The sequence below is a fragment of the Quercus robur genome, chromosome 8 (assembly GCF_932294415.1).
Source record: "Quercus robur chromosome 8, dhQueRobu3.1, whole genome shotgun sequence".
NCBI classification, from domain to species: domain Eukaryota; kingdom Viridiplantae; phylum Streptophyta; class Magnoliopsida; order Fagales; family Fagaceae; genus Quercus; species Quercus robur.
Window position 1 is genome coordinate 59,820,945 of NC_065541.1, and position 19,282 is coordinate 59,840,226.

A 19,282-nucleotide genomic window follows, 5' to 3' on the forward strand; every position below is an offset into this window, starting at 1 on the left:
GAAAATCCTTTTATAGGCAGGACTTTTTTTCCTTTTTTCTTTTCCTTTACCCAATTAAAATTTTGGATTTTATCCAAAAAAAAAAAAAAAAAAAGGATTTTGAAATTTCCTTTGTTCGTTTCTCTGTCGCTCTTCTTTCATCAAACAAAAAAAAAAAAAAAAAAAAAAAAAAAACATTTCTCCTCTTTGTAAGAACAAAAAACATGGGTAAAGTTCGTTGTTGAAATATAATACAAATAGCAACAACAGGCCTTAAACTACTCGACATAATACGTTAACTGATAATATAGCAAAACCATAATTCTCTTTCTCTCTCCCCAAACACGACCTTACTTTGACCATCGCTGCAAACCTCTCTCTCTCTCGCTCTCTCTCTGTGTGAAATCTTCGAATTCCTACCTCCTCCAAATTCATTTTTCATTTCGTTGTTTTCTGGCCAATATTGCTTTCTATTATTATTACCATTTTTAATTTTTAATTTTTTTTTGGGTTATACGTAGCTTTTTTTTTTTTTGGTTATATTTGATATAAAATTTTGCTTCTACATATCTTCGATTGGCTTTGAATCCCCTGAATCAGCTTCGAGATCCACAGTCTCTGTTAATTCAAGCATTTTTTTTTTGAAGGTTCGAATCGTTTCCGATTCTTCTTCGGACAATATTTAGGGTTTTGTATTAATTGCATAATTTTTTTTTTTTTTTTAAATTTTTAGTATGTGATTAAAGTGAAAACTATGTGTTTGCTTATTGGATTAATTTTTTGGTGCATAATCAGGATGTGAATAGAGATGATGAATCAAGTAGGTATCACTGAGACAATCGCTCCGGCGGACCCTAATTCCCTCGAGGTACTATTATTGCTTTTCTGTTAATCCGTGTTTGATAGTATATGAGTTCAAATGAATGAATGAGTGCTTTTGGGAATTATTGTCTATGTGTTTGTTTGTGTTTTTGTGAGTTTTTTTGGTAGGAACTATTATAGCTTTCTATTAATATGTGTGTTGATAGTGTGCATTCAAATGAATGCTTTTGGGAATTATTGCTAGTGGGTTTGTTTGTGTTTTTGTGAGTAATTTTGTTAGTGGGTTTTTATTGAGTGAACCTTTTGAGGGCTTAAAGCTTGGTGTCTCCTTTTGAGAGCTTATTAACTAGGAGGCATGGACACTTCATTTGGGGGTGCTGTACCGGTGTCGTATCTGTTGTGTCATGTTATAATTTTTTCAGAAATTACTCGTATTTATGTGGTGTACCCGTAACCGTGTATCCTAGCTTATTAATGGCATATTGACGTGTCGAAATAAATATCCTAGGGTTAATTATATCAAGCTACATTTCTCAGTTGCTTTGCAATAGTTTTTATTTTTTTATTTTTATTTTACATTTTTTTAGGGAAACATTATTTGAGTGTTTTTTTTTTAAAGCTTATTTTATTGTAAAGGGACTGAGGAAGCTTGCCTTTGATTGTTTTGTTAGTTGATATCGTTGGGTTTCCCAGGTGAAGCCTTATTGGATTATATTTGTAACATTATCTTTCAACCTAGTATACAAATTACTGGATACACTTTATCACAGTATGAAAATGAGTGCTTCTATTGTCCAATTTTAATAATTTTTTTTTTGATGAAGTCACCACTTCCTATTTCAACAAAATCACATCTACACAGATTCAAAATTGAATGATAATTTGTTGTTTATTTTGTTGCTCTTATAAAATTACAAGTCCATTGTGAGTAAACAGTTCTAATTTACTTAAACTATGTGCTCTAGTTCAAATTGCATTTCCTCTACTTGTAAGAGCAAGATGGAGGTAGAGATCGTGGGTTCAAGACCCACCAACTGTTTGGGTAATTTACCAATAGAAATAAGAACTTAACATGTTCTATGCATGGGTTTTACGTGCAATTTAGTCATCTTGGACAAGGGATTGTCTAATTGACTGGTGTCGATGGCTTGTTAACGGATTATGTTGGATTGGATTGCTAGGTTATTTTTTAGTATCCCATACTTCTATAAATCTATTCAATGCATATTTTAACTCTTTATCAAGTACTTTTGTTAAATTCATCTATTTTCTTGGTTGCTACAAATGTTGACATAATTTGTATTTTTTTTTTTTTCAGAATCGACACGTAGTTGATGCAAGCCAAGGACAAACATCTTATCTTCCTCCAACAACTGGGTCTGAAGCCATATCATGGACCATTCACCGGGTGGATCACAGCTCCACCCAGAATGGGATTCTTCCTAGTTCCACTTCCACTTACCAATATGATTACCAGACACAGCCACCCACGAGAAATGTTCAGGATGGCCTAAATGCAGCATCGCTCCCATCTAGTTCATCGAGTGTGGGAGCAACAAATGTATCACAAGATTACAATGGCTATGCATCATACCCTAATTCTACCGATCCATATGGTTATGGAACTACAGGATACCCTGGTTACTATAATAGCTATCCGCAGCAGCAGCAGCAGCAGCCTAACCATTCTAGCTATCAGCAGCAGCCTAACCACTCCAGCTATCAGCAGGAACCTAACCACTCCAGCTATCAGCAGGAACCTAACCACTCCAGCTATCAGCAGGAACCTAACCACTCCAGCTATCAGCAGCAGCCTAATCACTCCAGCTATCAGCAGCAGCCTAATCACTCCAGCTATCAGCAGGAGCCTAATCATTCCAGCTATCAGCAGCAGCCTAATAATTCCAGCTATCAGCAGCAGCCTAATTCCAGCTACCAGCAGCAGCCTAATTCCAGCTACCAGCAGCAGCACTCTAACCCTTCCTATTCACAACCTGTGGGAGCATATCAAAACACAGGTGCTCCTTATCAGCCTCTTTCCTCATTTCAGAATACTGGATCTTATGCTGGGTCTGCAAGTTATTCAAGCACTTACTACAATCCTGGTGATTATCAGACAGCTGGAGGTTACCCAAGTAGCGGTTACAGTAATCAGACTACCACTTGGAGCGATGGCAGTTATGCAAATTATACTCCCCATCAATATGCAAACTACACTCCAGACTCAAGTACCAGTGCTTATAGTTCTGGTACTGTGACTGCACCTTCCTCACATTATCAACAGCAGCAGTACAAGCAATGGGCGGACTATTACAGTCAGACAGAAGTCAGCTGTGCTCCTGGGACAGAGAATATGACAGTTGCTAGTAAATCTAATGTTGGTTGTCCAATTCCTGGTGTTAGTAGTGGATATTCAACATCAACTAGCCAGGCACCACCTTCCTACACCCCATCTTGGATGCCGGAATCTAGTTCATCTGAATTCTCTTCAGTGCAGGTTTTTATTTCCTTCTATACAGGATTTAGAAGATTTTTTTTTTTTTTTTTGATAGATAGGATTTAGAAGATGTTATTTCACCAGTACTTGGCTGTGTTTGATATTCTGATGCATGACACACACACACACACGCACACACAGTATTCATAGATATAATAATCTTCTATTGGGTGGTTGTGCAAACTTATAATAAGCGATGCAATCACGTCACTTCAGATGCTTGTGCTGTATTGTTTTCATGACAGAGACTGAGTCTTCTCATGGGTTAATTAATTGTTTGGCAATAATGCTTGGTAGTAAAAAATGTTGTTGTCTTTCTCTGGCTTTTTCTTGTCAGCCTGCTGCAGGAATTAGCAGTGCCAGTGATGCTTACTGGCAACATGGGGCTCCAAGTTCTCAAATTCACATTACTAGTCCTATGCAACCACAATCTCAAAAGCCTTTGGATCCAAAAACTTCTTATGATAGCTTTCTGGATCAACAGAAAGCTGCATATTCTCAAGGACATAATTTACAATATCCTGCTACTCATCAGGTGCCCCAAAGTTATCAATCACCTGCTAATCAGCAGGTGCCCCAAAGTTATCAATCACCTGCACAAATTGTTCCATCTTCGGATACACGAAGGGTAAGCAAACTGCAGATTCCAACAAACCCAAGAATTGCTTCAAATTTGACTTTTGGTTTACCAAAAACCGACAAGGATAGCTCTACAACTGGTTCGGCAGTAAAACCTGCTTATATTAGTGTTTCACAGCCAAAGGCAAATGAGAAAGTATTGTCTAATGATGCTGCTGATTCTATGCTTAAGGTGAGACTCCTGCTTTGTTTTACTGATGCCTTTTCAATAATGTTATCTGTGGAACTTTTGCAAGATCAACTGTAGATATTGACCATTACCATCAATTGAAGTAATTTTTAGCAATTGCTTATTTTCTAATTATAAATAATGTAAGATTTAGCAGATATAGAACGATATATTTGCTAAAATAAGGAATTGCATGATATATTCCTTTTTTTTTTCAAATGCTGGAAGCTTGTTTAATTTTCTTTGAGGTACAAATCTTGTGATGCCATGTTTTTAGGAAATGGGTAGATTTTAATGTTGCTAAAGTAAGGCATTGTATATTTTCTTAATGCTGGATTCTTGTATATTTTCCTTGGAGGTATAAGTCTTGCAATGCAATGTTTGGGGAACCATAACCTGTGGAGCTGCAAGTTTTTGGGTTGATGGTTTTTTTTTTTTTTTGGTTTTTGGTTTTGTAGGTATTGATTAGGATTATTATAGTGGATGCAGTATGTTCTTCTGGCATATTATTTGATGTCACTGTATGATGGGCATTTTAAAATTAAAACTCTAATCTTGTTGTTTAATTGTTCACATTTCTAAACTCTAATTCTTTGAGGGCATTGTATGACAAGGAATTCATTCTGCTGTTTTTAGATTCACTTTCTTTTTCTTCTTGTACATAAGTTGTTTTGTTTCTCTTTGCTGTTTGTACATATCTTCTTCGTCTACTTCATTTCTTTGATGGAGTAGTTTCTTTTTAATATATTTTTCTTAACTATACAAAAAAAAAAAAAAAAAATCAATACAACATCTTGAATTTATTTATGATAAATTATTGATTGTTCCCAAAACTTGAGTCGTTAGAAAATGGTGAATTTAATTACTTAACCATAATCTTAACACGTCCCCTCACATGTGGGCCCAAACTCCCTCTCATGCTCCACTTGTTTTGATAGAAAGCCTTATGTAAAGATAGTTTTTCACGTTTTCTTGTGTTTGGTGGTATAAAAAAATATGGGTCAAAGAAAAACTATCTCTTGAGTTCTCTTATTTAGCTTAACATGAAATATATATATATATATATATATATATATTTTTTTTTTTCTCCAGTTTCTACTAAAATTTTCTAGAAAACAACTCTATTTCACGCCAAGCTAAATAAGGGAAAAAAAAAAAAAATAGTATTCCAACTAATTTTAAGATTGCTATCAAACATAGGAAAATGAGATAGTTTCCCAGGAAATGCTTTTTGAAAAATGATTTATTTTCCAAAAAAATGTTAATGTTGAAAGAAATGGAGTGTTAATAGGTGGAGCCCATTATGTGGGATTTTAAACATTTTAAATAGGAGATAGAGTGGAAACATAGATCAAACTCAAGATTTGTTACTCTATTATCATGATAAATTATTGATTGCCCCAAAATTTAAGTTGTTCAGAAATGGAAAATTTAATCACTTAACCATAATTTTAACATTTTAAATATATTAGGGAATGTTTTTTATTTTGTTTGCTTTCTCCGTCCATGCAAGTGAGTCCTGCTATTTGGCTGAGTTGCAATCTATAATATTTTTTTTATACCGTTTATGATGTTTGAGGACTGGAGAATGTTGATTTTAATCGCTTATGTAGTCTTTTCAACTCATTCATGTTTGGTGGCTCTACATTTCCTGTCGCCTTAAGTTCACCTGTGTAGTCAATTTTGAAAATTTGGAATTTAGTTTTTGGGCTTATGATTATTTCAGTGACAGAGTTGCTATCAAATACTTGGATGATATTGATATGGTTTATTCTTACTATCAAATGTCATGATATAACGCAAATTGACACGAGAATATTATGGTTCATGACTCAATGATTTCACACTGTAGTTAAATGACTGTTTTGTTCCATGCAGCCTGGTACGTTCCCCAAGTCACTACGTGGCTATGTTGAAAGGGCTTTGGTTCGTTGTAAAGGTGATATGCAAATGGAAGCTTGTCAGGATTTCATGAAGGAGGTAAGCCACTTGGGTTAAAGTCATTGAACTTCCCAGTTTTGCACTTCCATTTGTGATGTCATAAATGTTATACCCCCCCCCCCCCCCCCCTCCACCCTGAGTGGTAGTGCGTGACCCCCTGTGGCACCCCTTCCCCTCTCCTTTCTTCCTTGGCATGGTTATATTTGTCTTTGTTGATCATGGCAACTTCTAGTGTAAGGTTTGGTTGTCCAACATGTTGTGATAAGGAAAACTGTGTAAGAAACCCAAGAAAAGAAGTAATAAGTTAGATAGGATATAAACCCCAAGGGTTGGTATAATGTTTTCCATGGCTCGTGATATATGAGATCCTAGGTTCAAGTCTTCTAGCCAGCACCTTGAGGCCACCTCCAAAGGATTTCTCTCTATAATTACCCAGTGTGTGTGGGACGGGAGACTGCACACATCTAGGGACCCGCATTAGCAAAAACAAAAGGAGAGAAAAAGAAAGAAAAGAAGTTCGAAAGGATATAAAACTTGTAGAGCTTTGAAGAATGAATTGTGTAAAATTAAGTAATTACTGTACTCCATTCCATTTAATTTGTCATCCTTTCCTTTTAGGATGTCACAATATTGTCTATTTCAAAAAGTCAAATCCTCTGATTATATGGATTTTCAGATTATCCTTTTTTCTTTTGAAGTATAAAAGAGCTAAATAATGTCTTTGTGAAAAGTTTTGGGGTCAGTTTGGAACAGTAATGAGCTTATTTGAATATGATAAGCATTAAATGCTGTCTCCTCAAAAAATTGATGCAGAGATGAACAAAACGGGGGGAGGATATGACGCAGGACAACCAGAACAAAATTGAAATAACGAAATAGTAAAAGATATGACCTAGGAGTCATTACCAAGCGGGGAAACCACTAGGAGTCAGCACCTAGGGTAGACCTGGAGTCAGCACCAGACCAAAGAAAGACCAAACGATCATTGTTTTCATTCATCAAAATATCAACTATCTCCTCAAGGAGTACAATAGGTTGTTTATAAAGGATTACTAAACCCTAGTTCTAATTGGCTAGGAAACCCTAATTGCCTTATTACAAAAATACCCTTGCTGGCTAGGAAACCCTAATTGCCTTATTACAAAAATAACCTTACTTCTAAATTAAAATACTAAAAGCCCAATAAACTACTAGGACCTAAAACATAAAAATACAATTGACTTGCAAACATAAATAATATTAAATAATAATTCTCTTTCATCTCCCGCATCAGGATAAGGTAAACTACAAAAGCTCAGTGCAGTTACTTTTATTTTACTTCATTGCTACATTTGGTTTCTATATGAATTATAGTTTCCATGAAAATATTGAGCATTATACTTATCAATAGAACCCAAAAGAAAAAGGCTTCATCTCCACTTAGTAGTTAGGTGATTTCTTCATCAGTTATTGGTTCAACCTACTCACTTTACAATCAAATCAAAATGGTCACACTGTCAGATCTATGTTAAGGGCAAGAATATTGGCTTCTAAGTTATTGAGATTGAATTTGCAGAATTTCTCTCTGTTGTGACATTTAAATTATTCATGTTCCTACTTATTTCTTAATTGAGCTTCATTGAAATCTGCTCTCCAGACATACATACTTGCATCAACCCACCCACCCATCCATCCACTGGCATGCATGCACACAGACACGAGTGTTTTCCATTATCATTTTTAGCTGTCCCAAAAGTGTTTTTAATGTTCACCAAAAGCCAACCAGTTTTCCATTATATTACTTTTATTACAAGTAATCACTAGATTCACTACACATTCAAATTTTTGTTATTCTAACAAACTTCATCATATGGCCTTTTTTTTTTTTTGATAAGTAATAAGTTTTATTAGAACATATTGAACAGGAGGTATACTAGATGTAAAGATAGCTAAACATTAAAAGTACAACTTTGTATAGTATATGGGAAATGATAGATGTTGGTCAAGCTAGACATGGAAAGAGGAGTATAATTATATTTATAAATGTGTTTTTCTACTTTGATTTTCAGTGTCATTTACATTAGTTTTTTATATTTATTTTATATTAGTTTAGTTATTTTCTAATAATATATATTTTCTATTTTTACCTTGGTTTTCAGATGATCACAAAGGCAACTGCTGATGGTACACTTTACACACGAGATTGGGATACTGAGCCTCTTTTCCCACTACCAAATGTGGATGCAGTCAACAAAGAGTATTCTCTCTTTCTTTCTCTGAGTTTGGTTTCATGGCTTGCTTTCCGTTTTGTGTGTATATATATTGATTGTAGGTTACACACATACCCACTGGGTCTTGAACCCATGAACTCACCTGACCCTAGCACTTATATTTGTCTTTGCATTGTTCTTAATTTTTCTAGGATTGATGCATGCGTTACAACTGGTGGGTGAGGTTGTGAGTTCAAGATCCATTGGGGTGTGTGTTACCAACCACCACACCCCCCCCCCCCCCCCCCCCCAAAAAAAAAAAAATATTTGTCTTTGCATTGTTCTTAATTTTTCTAGGATTGATGCATGCGTTACAACTGGTGGGTGAGGTTGTGAGTTCAAGATCCATTGGGGTGTGTGTTACCAACCACCACACCCCCCCCCCCCCCCCCCCACCAAAAAAAAAGGATCTCTAGGATTGATGCTCATAAAAAAAATCCAGGACCGATGGACCTTTTATTTTGAGTTCATCCTCCTCTTTCATTCTTCGATTATTTGGAGCTTCTCTCTTATTTTGTTACCGTAACTGTTAAATCATATAGTTTATAATATCAACCTTCTCCTACAAGGAAATTGCTTAGAAATTCTCTCTTAAAACATTGGGTATATTATACAGACATTGGCAATAAACGCAAACAGAATTTTTTTTGGAATATGGAGGGTGGGATGTTGTGTGGAAGGGCTTGGACACAACTAGGTCTTTAAATTGAGCTTTCTTAATTGGTCAATTATTGTTAAGGTTTAATTTATTGGTTTATTAATTGGTTGAGCATGTTTTATGGATATGTAAACTTGATGGATGATTGAGAAATTGATGATGAGAATGGGTTGCATATGAGTTTTGATTTGGTTGAGGTAGAGCATGTTTTTAAACCTTTGAAGTCTAGGGCTGATTTGTTTGGCCATTCTTTGATAAATTGCCAAGAGGTACAAAAGTGAAGCAGTGAAAATGTGGTTTTATAGATAAAACACAATAAGGTTGTCATTATATCTTCTAGTAAGCATCAATTAAGAAAGAATTTAGAGAATGCAGGGTTCACAATGTTGTGTAGTATGTTACAAAAACTGTCACATGGGCATGATTTTAAGAATAGCCAATAAAGGGAAGAATGTTGTCAGTTTAGTGATGGATGGGGAAATAAGTAAAGAAGGAAAAGATTAGAAGAAGGAAATCAGTTGGCTCCAGAAAGTATGGAGGACATTGTTAATTTAGATGTTGAGAGCAAAAAACATTGTTTATTTACATGTCGTGGTTGGAGCTATCAAAGGGGCATATTGAAGATAGTGTTAAGGGAAAATAAAGGTTCTGGAAAGACAATACCTTTAGATAGACTTGATGAGTGCGCAGAAGAAAAAAAGACAGGATAGGTTTTTTCAACTTGAGTTAGGGGTTGGTTGAGTTGTGCTTCAATTTAGTTGTCTCTTGGTTCAGTGCAGATGGTTTGTAGGATTGTAGCTTTTTCTTTTGAGCCTTTTTTTAGCTGTAAGATTATTTCTAAATTTTAGTTAGATGAAGCTACTTTATATGCAACACGCACGCATGCACACACAGTTATTTGGATTTACATTGACAATCAGAAAATGCTATTTGTTATATCCAGGCTCATAAACAGGTTGGACATTATATTAACTTGGTGAATTTGATAAGATGACGGATGTTAGAAATTGTTAGTTTCTTAATGAATCCATTCCTGTTACATGTATAACTTTGTATGCTAATATTGGGGAACTCACTGGTGGTTATATTGATTCAGATTAGATTATATATATGTGTGTGTGTGTGTGCGTGCGCATGCTCATGCTTGTCTTTTTAGGTACATGAATAGAGATAACTATTGGGTATATTTGGATAATTTCTAGCATATTGTCCATGTATCCTTAAGTTCTTTATTTCCTGCAGCAGTTTGCAGAGTTCAACCCCAGGATCATCATTGCCAAAGTACAAAAGAAGTCCAAGTAGGCGATCTAAAAGTAGGTGGGAGCCTTTACCAGAGGAGAAATTTGTTGACAAATCAGCATCTGTCGTGAGTGATACAATGAAATATGGTGGCTGGATAAATGCCAATGACAAGGACAGAAAGGTATTCTTGTGACACTTGTCCTCCTGGCCTTCCTTTGTAGCACACACAGGCAGTTGATTCATAATTTTTCTTTGTTTTCTTTCCTTACTAAATTTTATTCCTTTTTTGGGGGGTCAAAACTCTATTTTTTTGGTTAATTGCCTTCTCTCTCTCTCTCTCCCTTGGGGGTGATGAGTGGTTTGTAGAGGGTGTTTTTGTTACCTTCTTGATTGTGTGTCTGTGTGTGATTGTCTCTATTTCTGATGACATGCACATTTTTCGCTTAGCTCTAGCTTTATGCAAGTTAGCATCTAAGAATCATATTTATTTTAGATATTTAGTAATTTGCTATATTGTTAAAAAATTGTTTGCAGCCTTTTTTTGGGAATAATGGGAATAAGGAGAATAACATGAGTGGTATGAAATTTTCTCCACTGGACCAGAAAAATGCAAGTAAGAACGCCCAGAGGCCAGTTAAGAAGCAGCGTTATGCTGATGGTTTTAATGTTGCTGATAATTGTGATGCATCTAGTGACAGTGATAAGGAACAAAGCTTAACAGCATATTACTCTAGTGCTATAACACTTGCAAATACACCAGAGGAAAAAAAGAGACGTGAAAATCGCTCTAAGCGTTTTGAAAAAAGGCAAGGACGAACAGAAGGTAATCAGTTCAAACCAAAAAATGCTGGAGCTGGAAACCTGTACAGTAGAAGGGCTAGTGCCTTGGTGCTTAGCAAAACCTTTGAAGATGGTGCTGCCAGAGCTGTTGAGGACATTGACTGGGATTCCCTTACTGTCAAGGGGACCTGCCAGGAGATTGAAAAACGCTATTTACGTCTTACTTCTGCCCCTGATCCTGCCAGTGTAAGTTTTTATCTTGCTTTTCTGTCATTGGCTCTTTAACATTTGAAGTTTAAACTAAATTCGAATAAGATACTGATGACATTTTTATGATCAATATAATTAATTTTCTCAACATCATGCTACTCTACAGGTAAGGCCTGAAGAAGTGTTAGAAAAAGCGCTGGATATGGTTCATAACTCTCAAAAGAATTATCTATATAAATGCGATCAGTTGAAGTCTATACGCCAAGATCTAACTGTACAACGAATTCGCAATTGGCTGACAGTGAAGGTATAACAATGCATAATGGTGTTCTCTCTCGGCAGATCTTGTATTTATCTGTTGTGTGTAAGCATTCAGGATGATTAGTGGACTTGTTTTAACCTTGGTGAATTCTATAGCGTTTCAAGTTCATTGCTTTGACCACATACATATATACATATGTACACATATATATGTATGTCTATTTGAGTGTGTTTATCTTTTGAAATTGGTTATGTTGCTCATTCTTCTTACTCATGTTTCAGGTGTATGAAACCCATGCCCGATTAGCTCTAGAGGTTGGGGACCTGTTTGAGTACAATCAGGTTGGTGATCTTACTAGCTGAATAACACTTTCTTATGTGTATGATGTTTTCTCTTTTGTACGGCTCATTTCTCTGATTCTGGTAAATTTGTTTTTTACTGTTTGTCATGTCTATCTTTCTGAGTCTGATTCATTTCATTGAAGGCCATTTCTGTTTTCAGTAATTTGTGGAGCCATTTTTATGTGCTGTTTAACAGCCAGACTTTTGAGTGTGCTGCCTACTTTAGCTGTATACACCACAGACATGAGTTGCATATTCTGAAGCTAGTATAATTTTTGTTTTATGTTTTGTGTACTGCCTACTTTAGCTTTTATTTTCATGATGTTTTATAACTCACCAGATGAATGGAAAATAATATTAAAGGTGATGGCTTGGGTAAATACCGTTATTGCATTCTCATGTACTTGAATAATTACAGGTTAATTGATTGTGAAAAATACTGGGATGTCTTATTGAACAAATTAGGTCAATATATGTACTCGTGATGTGAATATTATGCAGAAAGAAATAATTTCTAAATTGACAGGAAAACTCTAGTTTCAAAATTATGAAACTCACCCCCACCTCCAAAGGGGAAAGAAAAAAAAATCAATAGCATGCTTATTGTTAAACTTGGGTGAACAAATGTTCATGTTGAGAGTTTTATATCTATTAAAATTTCATGTGTCATGAGTTACAAAATAGTTGTTGGGTTGTGTTCAGTCATGTAATCTGTCTTTTGTGCCTTTTGTCACTTTAATATCGAATCGGCTCAATTTTAGTTTCACTGGTGGTGGTTTTTATATTGAGAATTTGAGACATTGGCTCGACTTTATTTCAAACAGTGAAGGGTTTATTTTTGTTTCTACTTTTATCAGTATTGGTATTGGAGGGTTTATTCTTTCTTTTCGCTGACTGCTTTAACTGGCACCAAAACTTGCATCTTCCTTCTAGTGTGCAAGCAATGCTACAAGGTAGCAGTTTGTTGCAAGTTAGTTTGATTTGATTTGGGTTAATAATTAGTTGTTTTGCAAGTTTGAATTTGATTTTTTTTAGTGATCCATTTAGATGTTAAACTATGAGACTTTACTAAGTTTTGTTTATTTTTTAATTCTTTTGGGTGGACAAATTTGTAGTTTTTGTAGAGAAAGGTTAGTCAAATGAAAATAATCGGATGAGTGACATATTTTAGTTTTTGCAATTGTATTTTTTTCATTATTATTATTTTATAATGATGCATATATAGAAACTTAATTATGATATTTTGCTAATAATTTTTTATTTGATAATCTTTTTTATTTGTGATTTTTCCTATAATAAATAAAAATATGATTATGAAATACATTACTTTTTATTAAATTACTCCAAATTGCAAAAAATAAACTTAATGAGACCGCCTTTAAAAAAATTATCGCGCACAACGCGCGAGAGAGAGATGCATTGTTCTCTTAGGCTGTTTTTTAATTTCAGAAAAATTGTTTGAGTAATATGGTTATCATTTTTCCTTTGGCAATTGTTGTTAATGTAATTCTTAGAGATGTTATAATACCCTCAAGAATTCGGTTCACTGGTTGGTTGCCTTCTATGTTGTTTCAGTGCCAATCACAATTGAAAACCCTTTATGCTGAAGGAATTGAGGGATGTCATATGGAGTTTTCTGCTTACAACTTACTCTGTGTAATTTTGCACTCTAATAATTACAGAGATCTCTTATCATCGATGTCAAGGTTAGTTAATTTGCAAAATGATAATTTGCTTTTATTTGTCTATCATTGTGCTTGAAGTTCTTTAAGATTTTGTTATTTTGTTTTTTATAATGAAGTTGTGACCGTCAGTTTATACATTTTTTTTTAATTTAAAATTTTATTTTTATGTCATGCATGAAATTAGCTTGTGAGCTCTCTGTTTCTTAACCCCTTGAAATTACCTTGAATGTTAATTTCAAATTTCATCTTCTTTGGTTGCCAGATTGTCAGATGAAGCAAAAAAGGATGAAACTGTAAAACATGCTCTTGCAGTTCGTGCAGCTGTCACTTCGGAAAATTATGTTATGTTTTTTAGACTATACAAGACGGCTCCTTACTTGAGTACCTGCCTTATGGGTGGGTATACATTATGAAATTGTCTCATAATAAGTCTTACATAATCAACCACATAATGGGAGTTATGTTAATAATAGTTATTAATTTTTATGCAGATCTATATGTTGAAAAGATGCGGTATAAGGCTGTGAGTTGCATGTCTCGTTCATATCGCCCAACAATACCTGTTTCATACATTGCTCAGGTTCTGGGCTTTATCACTGCCAGACCAAGAAATGAAGGGAGTGATGAGAAGGACTCAGATGGATTAGGGGAGTGTGTGGATTGGTTGAAGGCACATGGTGCATGCCTTATTACCGATAATAATGGGGAGGTGCAACTTGATACAAAAGTATGTTTAACCTCACCTCTATAGTTTACAGTTGTATATGGTATCTATTATTGGCTAAATCACTTATCCATGATTGGTAATTGGAATGTGAGTACATGACTGGATTCCCCTCTATTGATCTTGGCTTGCTTTATTGCATTCACAAATTCTCTCGGGGTTTGCGTTAAAAACCTAATTTGCTTTCCTAACAAAATCCTTTATGACACGTAGAACATTTGCATCTTTCCCCTGCCTCAGGGTTTCTTTTTTGGGAAGGAGAGGGGGGTGGGGTTAAACCAAAGTAGTAAGAGCTTAGTGATAATGGTATGCACCTCATTGATCTTGTTGGTAAGTGGTAACACACTGTTTATTGTTGAGTGAGTGATCAAAAGGGCATTCACAGCTGCATATGTGGGAACATTGTAGGTGGGACATGAGACATGATATAACCTTGTGTTCTTCAAAGATAGCTGAGCTTTTACTTTAAAAAAAAAAAAAGGAAAAGAAAATGCATGGACGTTTTATACGCCAGTGGGTTGCATTCCTGATCATGTTTCATGTACTGGTCTATGATAAGGGTGTTTTACATTGTGGTAATTGTTGATGAAATTCTTTAGTTTTAATTACGTTTTTTAACTGCTTATTGTATATTTGATTTACAGGCTTCATGTGCAACTCTTTTTGTGCCGGAGCCCGAAGATGCTGTGGCCCATGGAGATGCCAATCTTGCTGTTAATGATTTTTTGACACGAACATCCTTATAGCCAAGGTTTTGTATTCATTTTGTCTTCGTTCATTAGTAAGGAAAGTAGTGGAAAGATCCTGCCGCCTTATAAAATCTGTTGTATTTCAAAGGGGAGTGGTATTTTCCACTTGAATGGGATTTTCGACAAGGTTGAGCCACGGCGGGGTTGCCTATAACATTAGCAAGGTTTAGATCAGAGCTGTATGATATTCACTTGTGATGAAAAGAATCCAGATTCCCCGAGAAAAAAAAATGCTAAAAATTGGCAGTGGGGTTGATTTAGCAATGTAGTGGATGATTAGATTTCAATTTTCTAATCAAACCCCAATTCATTCTTTTTTGCGAGGACAGAACACAGTAAATATATCATATTTGACAAGAGAGGAAAATAAGGAAAATTAACTTCTTCTTGTATGTGTGATTAATCATTGCGTAAGTGTTCAATTTAATATTTTTTGTGACTTACTACCCATATGTTGTGTAGTTAATAAATAAGTAAAGTTGAGTAATAATTTATTTATTTCATTAATTAGTTTTGATAGACTTGAAGTAGCACTAACTTTAGGTAAAGCTATTGCACATGTTGAAACAGGAAATTACTAATTAGGAATAAATAATAATGATCTGTCTGTGAGTCTTTAAAAAAAAAAAAATCATTTGTCAGTGAGTCTTGTTTTTAACAATCGTATATAAACAATTATAAAAAGAAAAACAAAAAAAGCAGTTGTATATAAATAAATAAATTAAATGTTACCCCCCCCCCCCCCCCCCAAAAAAAAATGTTAGGTTTCAAACTAAGAGCTTGTTTGGATTGGGGCTAACTCATTACTCAACATCCATCACTCAAAACTCATTACTTAAACTCATTATTCATCACTTAAAACTCATACTTCTAAAACAACCCAAAACTCAAAATTATTTGTTTGGTTTATAACTGAGATTTTGATATCAGTCACTTTTTTCCTTTTTAAGTGGAGCTCACACTTGCCATAGGAATAGAATGGTAACCCGCATGTCCTCTCAACTCATAAAAATTGTTTAAAAACAATTTCCTTCTCTCCCACACTCTTGACTCCGAATCCCTTCTTCCCAATTTCAACAAATATCCTTTTTCCCAAATCTCCAACACTCTCTGAATCCATCTCCAGCACCTCACACACACTTCGATTTCCATCTTTAACCCATTCCATCAAATACCCATCTCCCTAATCTCCAACACACTGCATATTCCATCTCTAGCACGAATACCCATCTCCCCAAATACTTATCTCTAGAAAACAGAGAGACCCATCTCGTCATTTAAATCGTAGACCCGTCGAAAGCAAAGTTCAAAACTTCTATTCTCCAGCAAAAGTCGAAGACCATCTCTAGCAAAAATCAAAGATTATCAGTGAGTTTTTTTTTTTTTTTCTCAGTTATAGTGCTCTGTTGGTCTTCATTTTGTTTTCTTTCTCTGCCCTAAAAGGAACACCGAAATTCATGAATGGGTTCCAAAACTCATATCTCTACTTACTTTATTATTTTCCCCACATCTTTTTTTTTTTTTTTTTCCCGATGTATGACTTCATGACTACTGAAAATTGTGTTTTGATTTTGTTTGTGCAGGGTTAGAGTTTTTTTTAGCTTTCGGTGACTATGCTCTAAGGTCAGGAATGTGGGTATTTGGTTTTTTGTGTCTATGCTTGGAGGTCAAGAATGTGGGTATTTGGTTTCCCTAGCAAGTATGCTCTGAGTTTGTCTAGATTGATCTCATGTGATTCTGCCTTTGTGGTTTTGTTTGTTTTTACAATAATTGTGTTCTGGGAGAGTAGTATTTTGTATTGACATGTAGCACTCTTGTAAATAATTTTCATAACATGTTGCGTTAATGGAGTTAGTTTGGCTGAGATGCTTGCTGCAGTGACAAAGTGTTCGTCATGGAGCTAGCTCGCTGGGGATGAAGAGGGAAGTGAAAATGAGAAGAGGCTGAGAGAGGGAAGTGAGAAGAGGGAAAAATTTTGCTGAAAATTTGGGGGAGAAATGAAATGAAACAGGGGAGTTCCAACAGTAATAACCCAAAGCTTGACTCTGATATGACAATGCACTGGCTTTGGGGCCCACAACCTCATCTTATTTACGCAACTTGCCACTGAGTTTCAGTTTTTAAGTTTTGAAAACACCAAAATCCTGTTTTCATTTTCTATCACCCACATCCAAATTTTTGAGTATTTGAGTCATGAAAACAGTAATGCAAAACTAAGCCAAATGATGGTCATCTGTGGGACCCACTCGGTTTGGATGATAGATCATGAAAACTGAGTGATATCACTCAGTTTTCATGATATCCAAACAGGCTCTAAATCATTGAAGTTTAATACAATCACAAATTAAGCTTTATAGTTTCAATAATTTTGAATTGAACTTTGAACTTTGAACTATCAAAATTGTATTAATCTGAATCTGCAATTAAATCTGGAATCCAAACTTAAAAAGTCCAGAATTTAAATTGATACCATTTTAATTTTTTGTAACTTAACAAAGCCATAAATCTCCGCAATGGGAAGTGCCCAAGGATTATTATTGAAATATAAGTATTAGCTTAGTGCACATCGATGCCCTAATGGGCTGGGATGGCACTGGGTGCTAAATAGCAATCTGTAGACAATTCACTTTTGTTATTCACCATAGTCGCAGTGTTTGAATTAGGATTTTCGAGAATTCTTTAGAGTAAATCCACCATGAAATTTCTAAAATCATATTCATCCATATTAAAATGAGTGGATTGATACATAATCACTATTTAAACATTTTTTAACACAACTTTAAAAATCAATAATAGAGTTATCTTAAGAATTCTATATTAAGGAATTAGAACTTAGTTGCAAGCCGGGCAGGCACTTTTTTTTGTGTGGAGGAAAGTTAGAAAGGCAGGTACCAATGTTTAAAACACTAATTCTTACCAACAAAATTTATTGTGTTTCGCTCTTAAGATTATACACGCCTTAAAGCCGTTGATGTGAAATTTTATAGACAAAATTTAGTTACAAAATTAGTTGTAACTTAAAATAAAATAAATATTACTATATATTTTGAATTGAATTGCATATTCTTTACGCTCTTAATACACATGTCAAATTTGGTGTTAATCAGATAGTATTTATTACATGATCTATAAATTTATATTTTATGCATAATTTTAAACTACAAAAATTTATAATTTAAACAATTTATTACTGACATTGTTATTAATCTTTAATTTTCTAAATTTTGACATTTCCATATAGAGTAAGCTTGTTATGCAAGACCAAATTCGTCACTAAACTTAGTTAGACTTCTTTATATTTTGATGATTTTTATTTATTATCAGATCGTTCAAAACACCAATGCATTTCTATAATTGCATTTTATCGATCATGTTACCCATGGAATAAAAAACTACATTGCTTCTGTTTTATTTTTTTTAAAAAAATTAGTATTTGATAGTCGGTGGAGAGGATTTGAGCTACAAACCTCTATTGGCAACGGAAATAACATACATTTAACATTTCATTTCCTCGCTTCACCCAACAAAACACATGAGAAATCAATCATACTTCACACTTCAAATTTCTCCCTCATTTTAAAAAAAGACAAATAAGATACAAATTAAAATTTCAAATTTCAAATAACATTCACATAACAATTTGATATTCATTCCTCACCAGATGAAGAAGAAGCAGAAGTAGAAGGAGATTGGGGCCAAACACTGACCTTCTCTTTCTCATATTTCACATACAAAGCCGTAACCGCCGCCACAAAATAAATCTGAATCAGCACAATCGATGGCGTGTGATAATTTATCACTCCTTTACCTGTGGCTATCTCCACCAACACCAAAGCCGTTAGCCCTAAAATCGCGACCCGCCCGTTTATCCTCTCGCTATACGGGCTAAACCCGAAGTCCACTTTCAACCCGCCCGATACCGGTTCTTTTAGCGGCACTGGTGGCAGGAATATTCCGGACCCGGAGGATGATGATGATTTTTTAGGTTTTTTGCCCTTTCGGAGCTCCGCTTTCTTTCCGGTTCCGCTCCGGTACCGGAGTCGGACCTGCGAGAGGCGGTTCTCGAAGGAGTCTTGTTCGGGTTCGGGTTCGGATCCGGTGGAGGTGGAGTCGGTGGATGGTTCCGGTTCGGATTGGGGATCGGTGGCCCGGGTCGTGAAGGAGAGGGAAGGTTTCGGCGCGTAGGGTTTGGGTGGAGAGGGCGCGAGTGGGAATGGAGTTGAGAGTTGCAAAGACGAAGAAGGTATGTTTGCCATTTCTCTTCTTCTTTAGTTATTCACTATGCGTGTGTGAGTTTTAGTGAGTTTCTTGTTGCTGTTCTGGATAAGAATTTAT

At 35.1% G+C, this 19,282-nt stretch overlaps 2 protein-coding genes across 3 annotated transcripts; one reads left to right on the forward strand and one right to left on the reverse strand.

Annotated features, from left to right (window-relative positions):
* Window positions 1-245: 245 nt before the first annotated feature.
* On the forward strand, window positions 246-15,350 carry LOC126697371 (SAC3 family protein A). 2 transcript variants are annotated; one of them, XM_050394350.1, is made up of 14 exons: window positions 246-626; window positions 775-847; window positions 2,120-3,298; window positions 3,636-4,109; window positions 5,985-6,086; window positions 8,186-8,283; window positions 10,197-10,377; window positions 10,731-11,222; window positions 11,353-11,493; window positions 11,730-11,789; window positions 13,365-13,495; window positions 13,737-13,870; window positions 13,966-14,201; window positions 14,843-15,350. In XM_050394350.1, the coding sequence occupies exons 2-14, from the start codon at window positions 788-790 to the stop codon at window positions 14,942-14,944; spliced, it is 3,390 nt and encodes a 1,129-aa protein (XP_050250307.1). In that variant the 5' UTR covers window positions 246-626; window positions 775-787; the 3' UTR covers window positions 14,945-15,350. The 2 variants fall into 2 exon arrangements, with proteins under 2 accessions (XP_050250307.1, XP_050250308.1); XM_050394351.1 differs by having other exon boundaries at window positions 10,200-10,377.
* A 3,147-nt stretch (window positions 15,351-18,497) lies between these two features.
* On the reverse strand, window positions 18,498-19,282 carry LOC126697372 (uncharacterized). The gene has a single exon (XM_050394352.1). It carries the CDS (start codon window positions 19,201-19,203, stop codon window positions 18,595-18,597), a length of 609 nt encoding a protein of 202 aa, XP_050250309.1. The 5' UTR covers window positions 19,204-19,282; the 3' UTR covers window positions 18,498-18,594.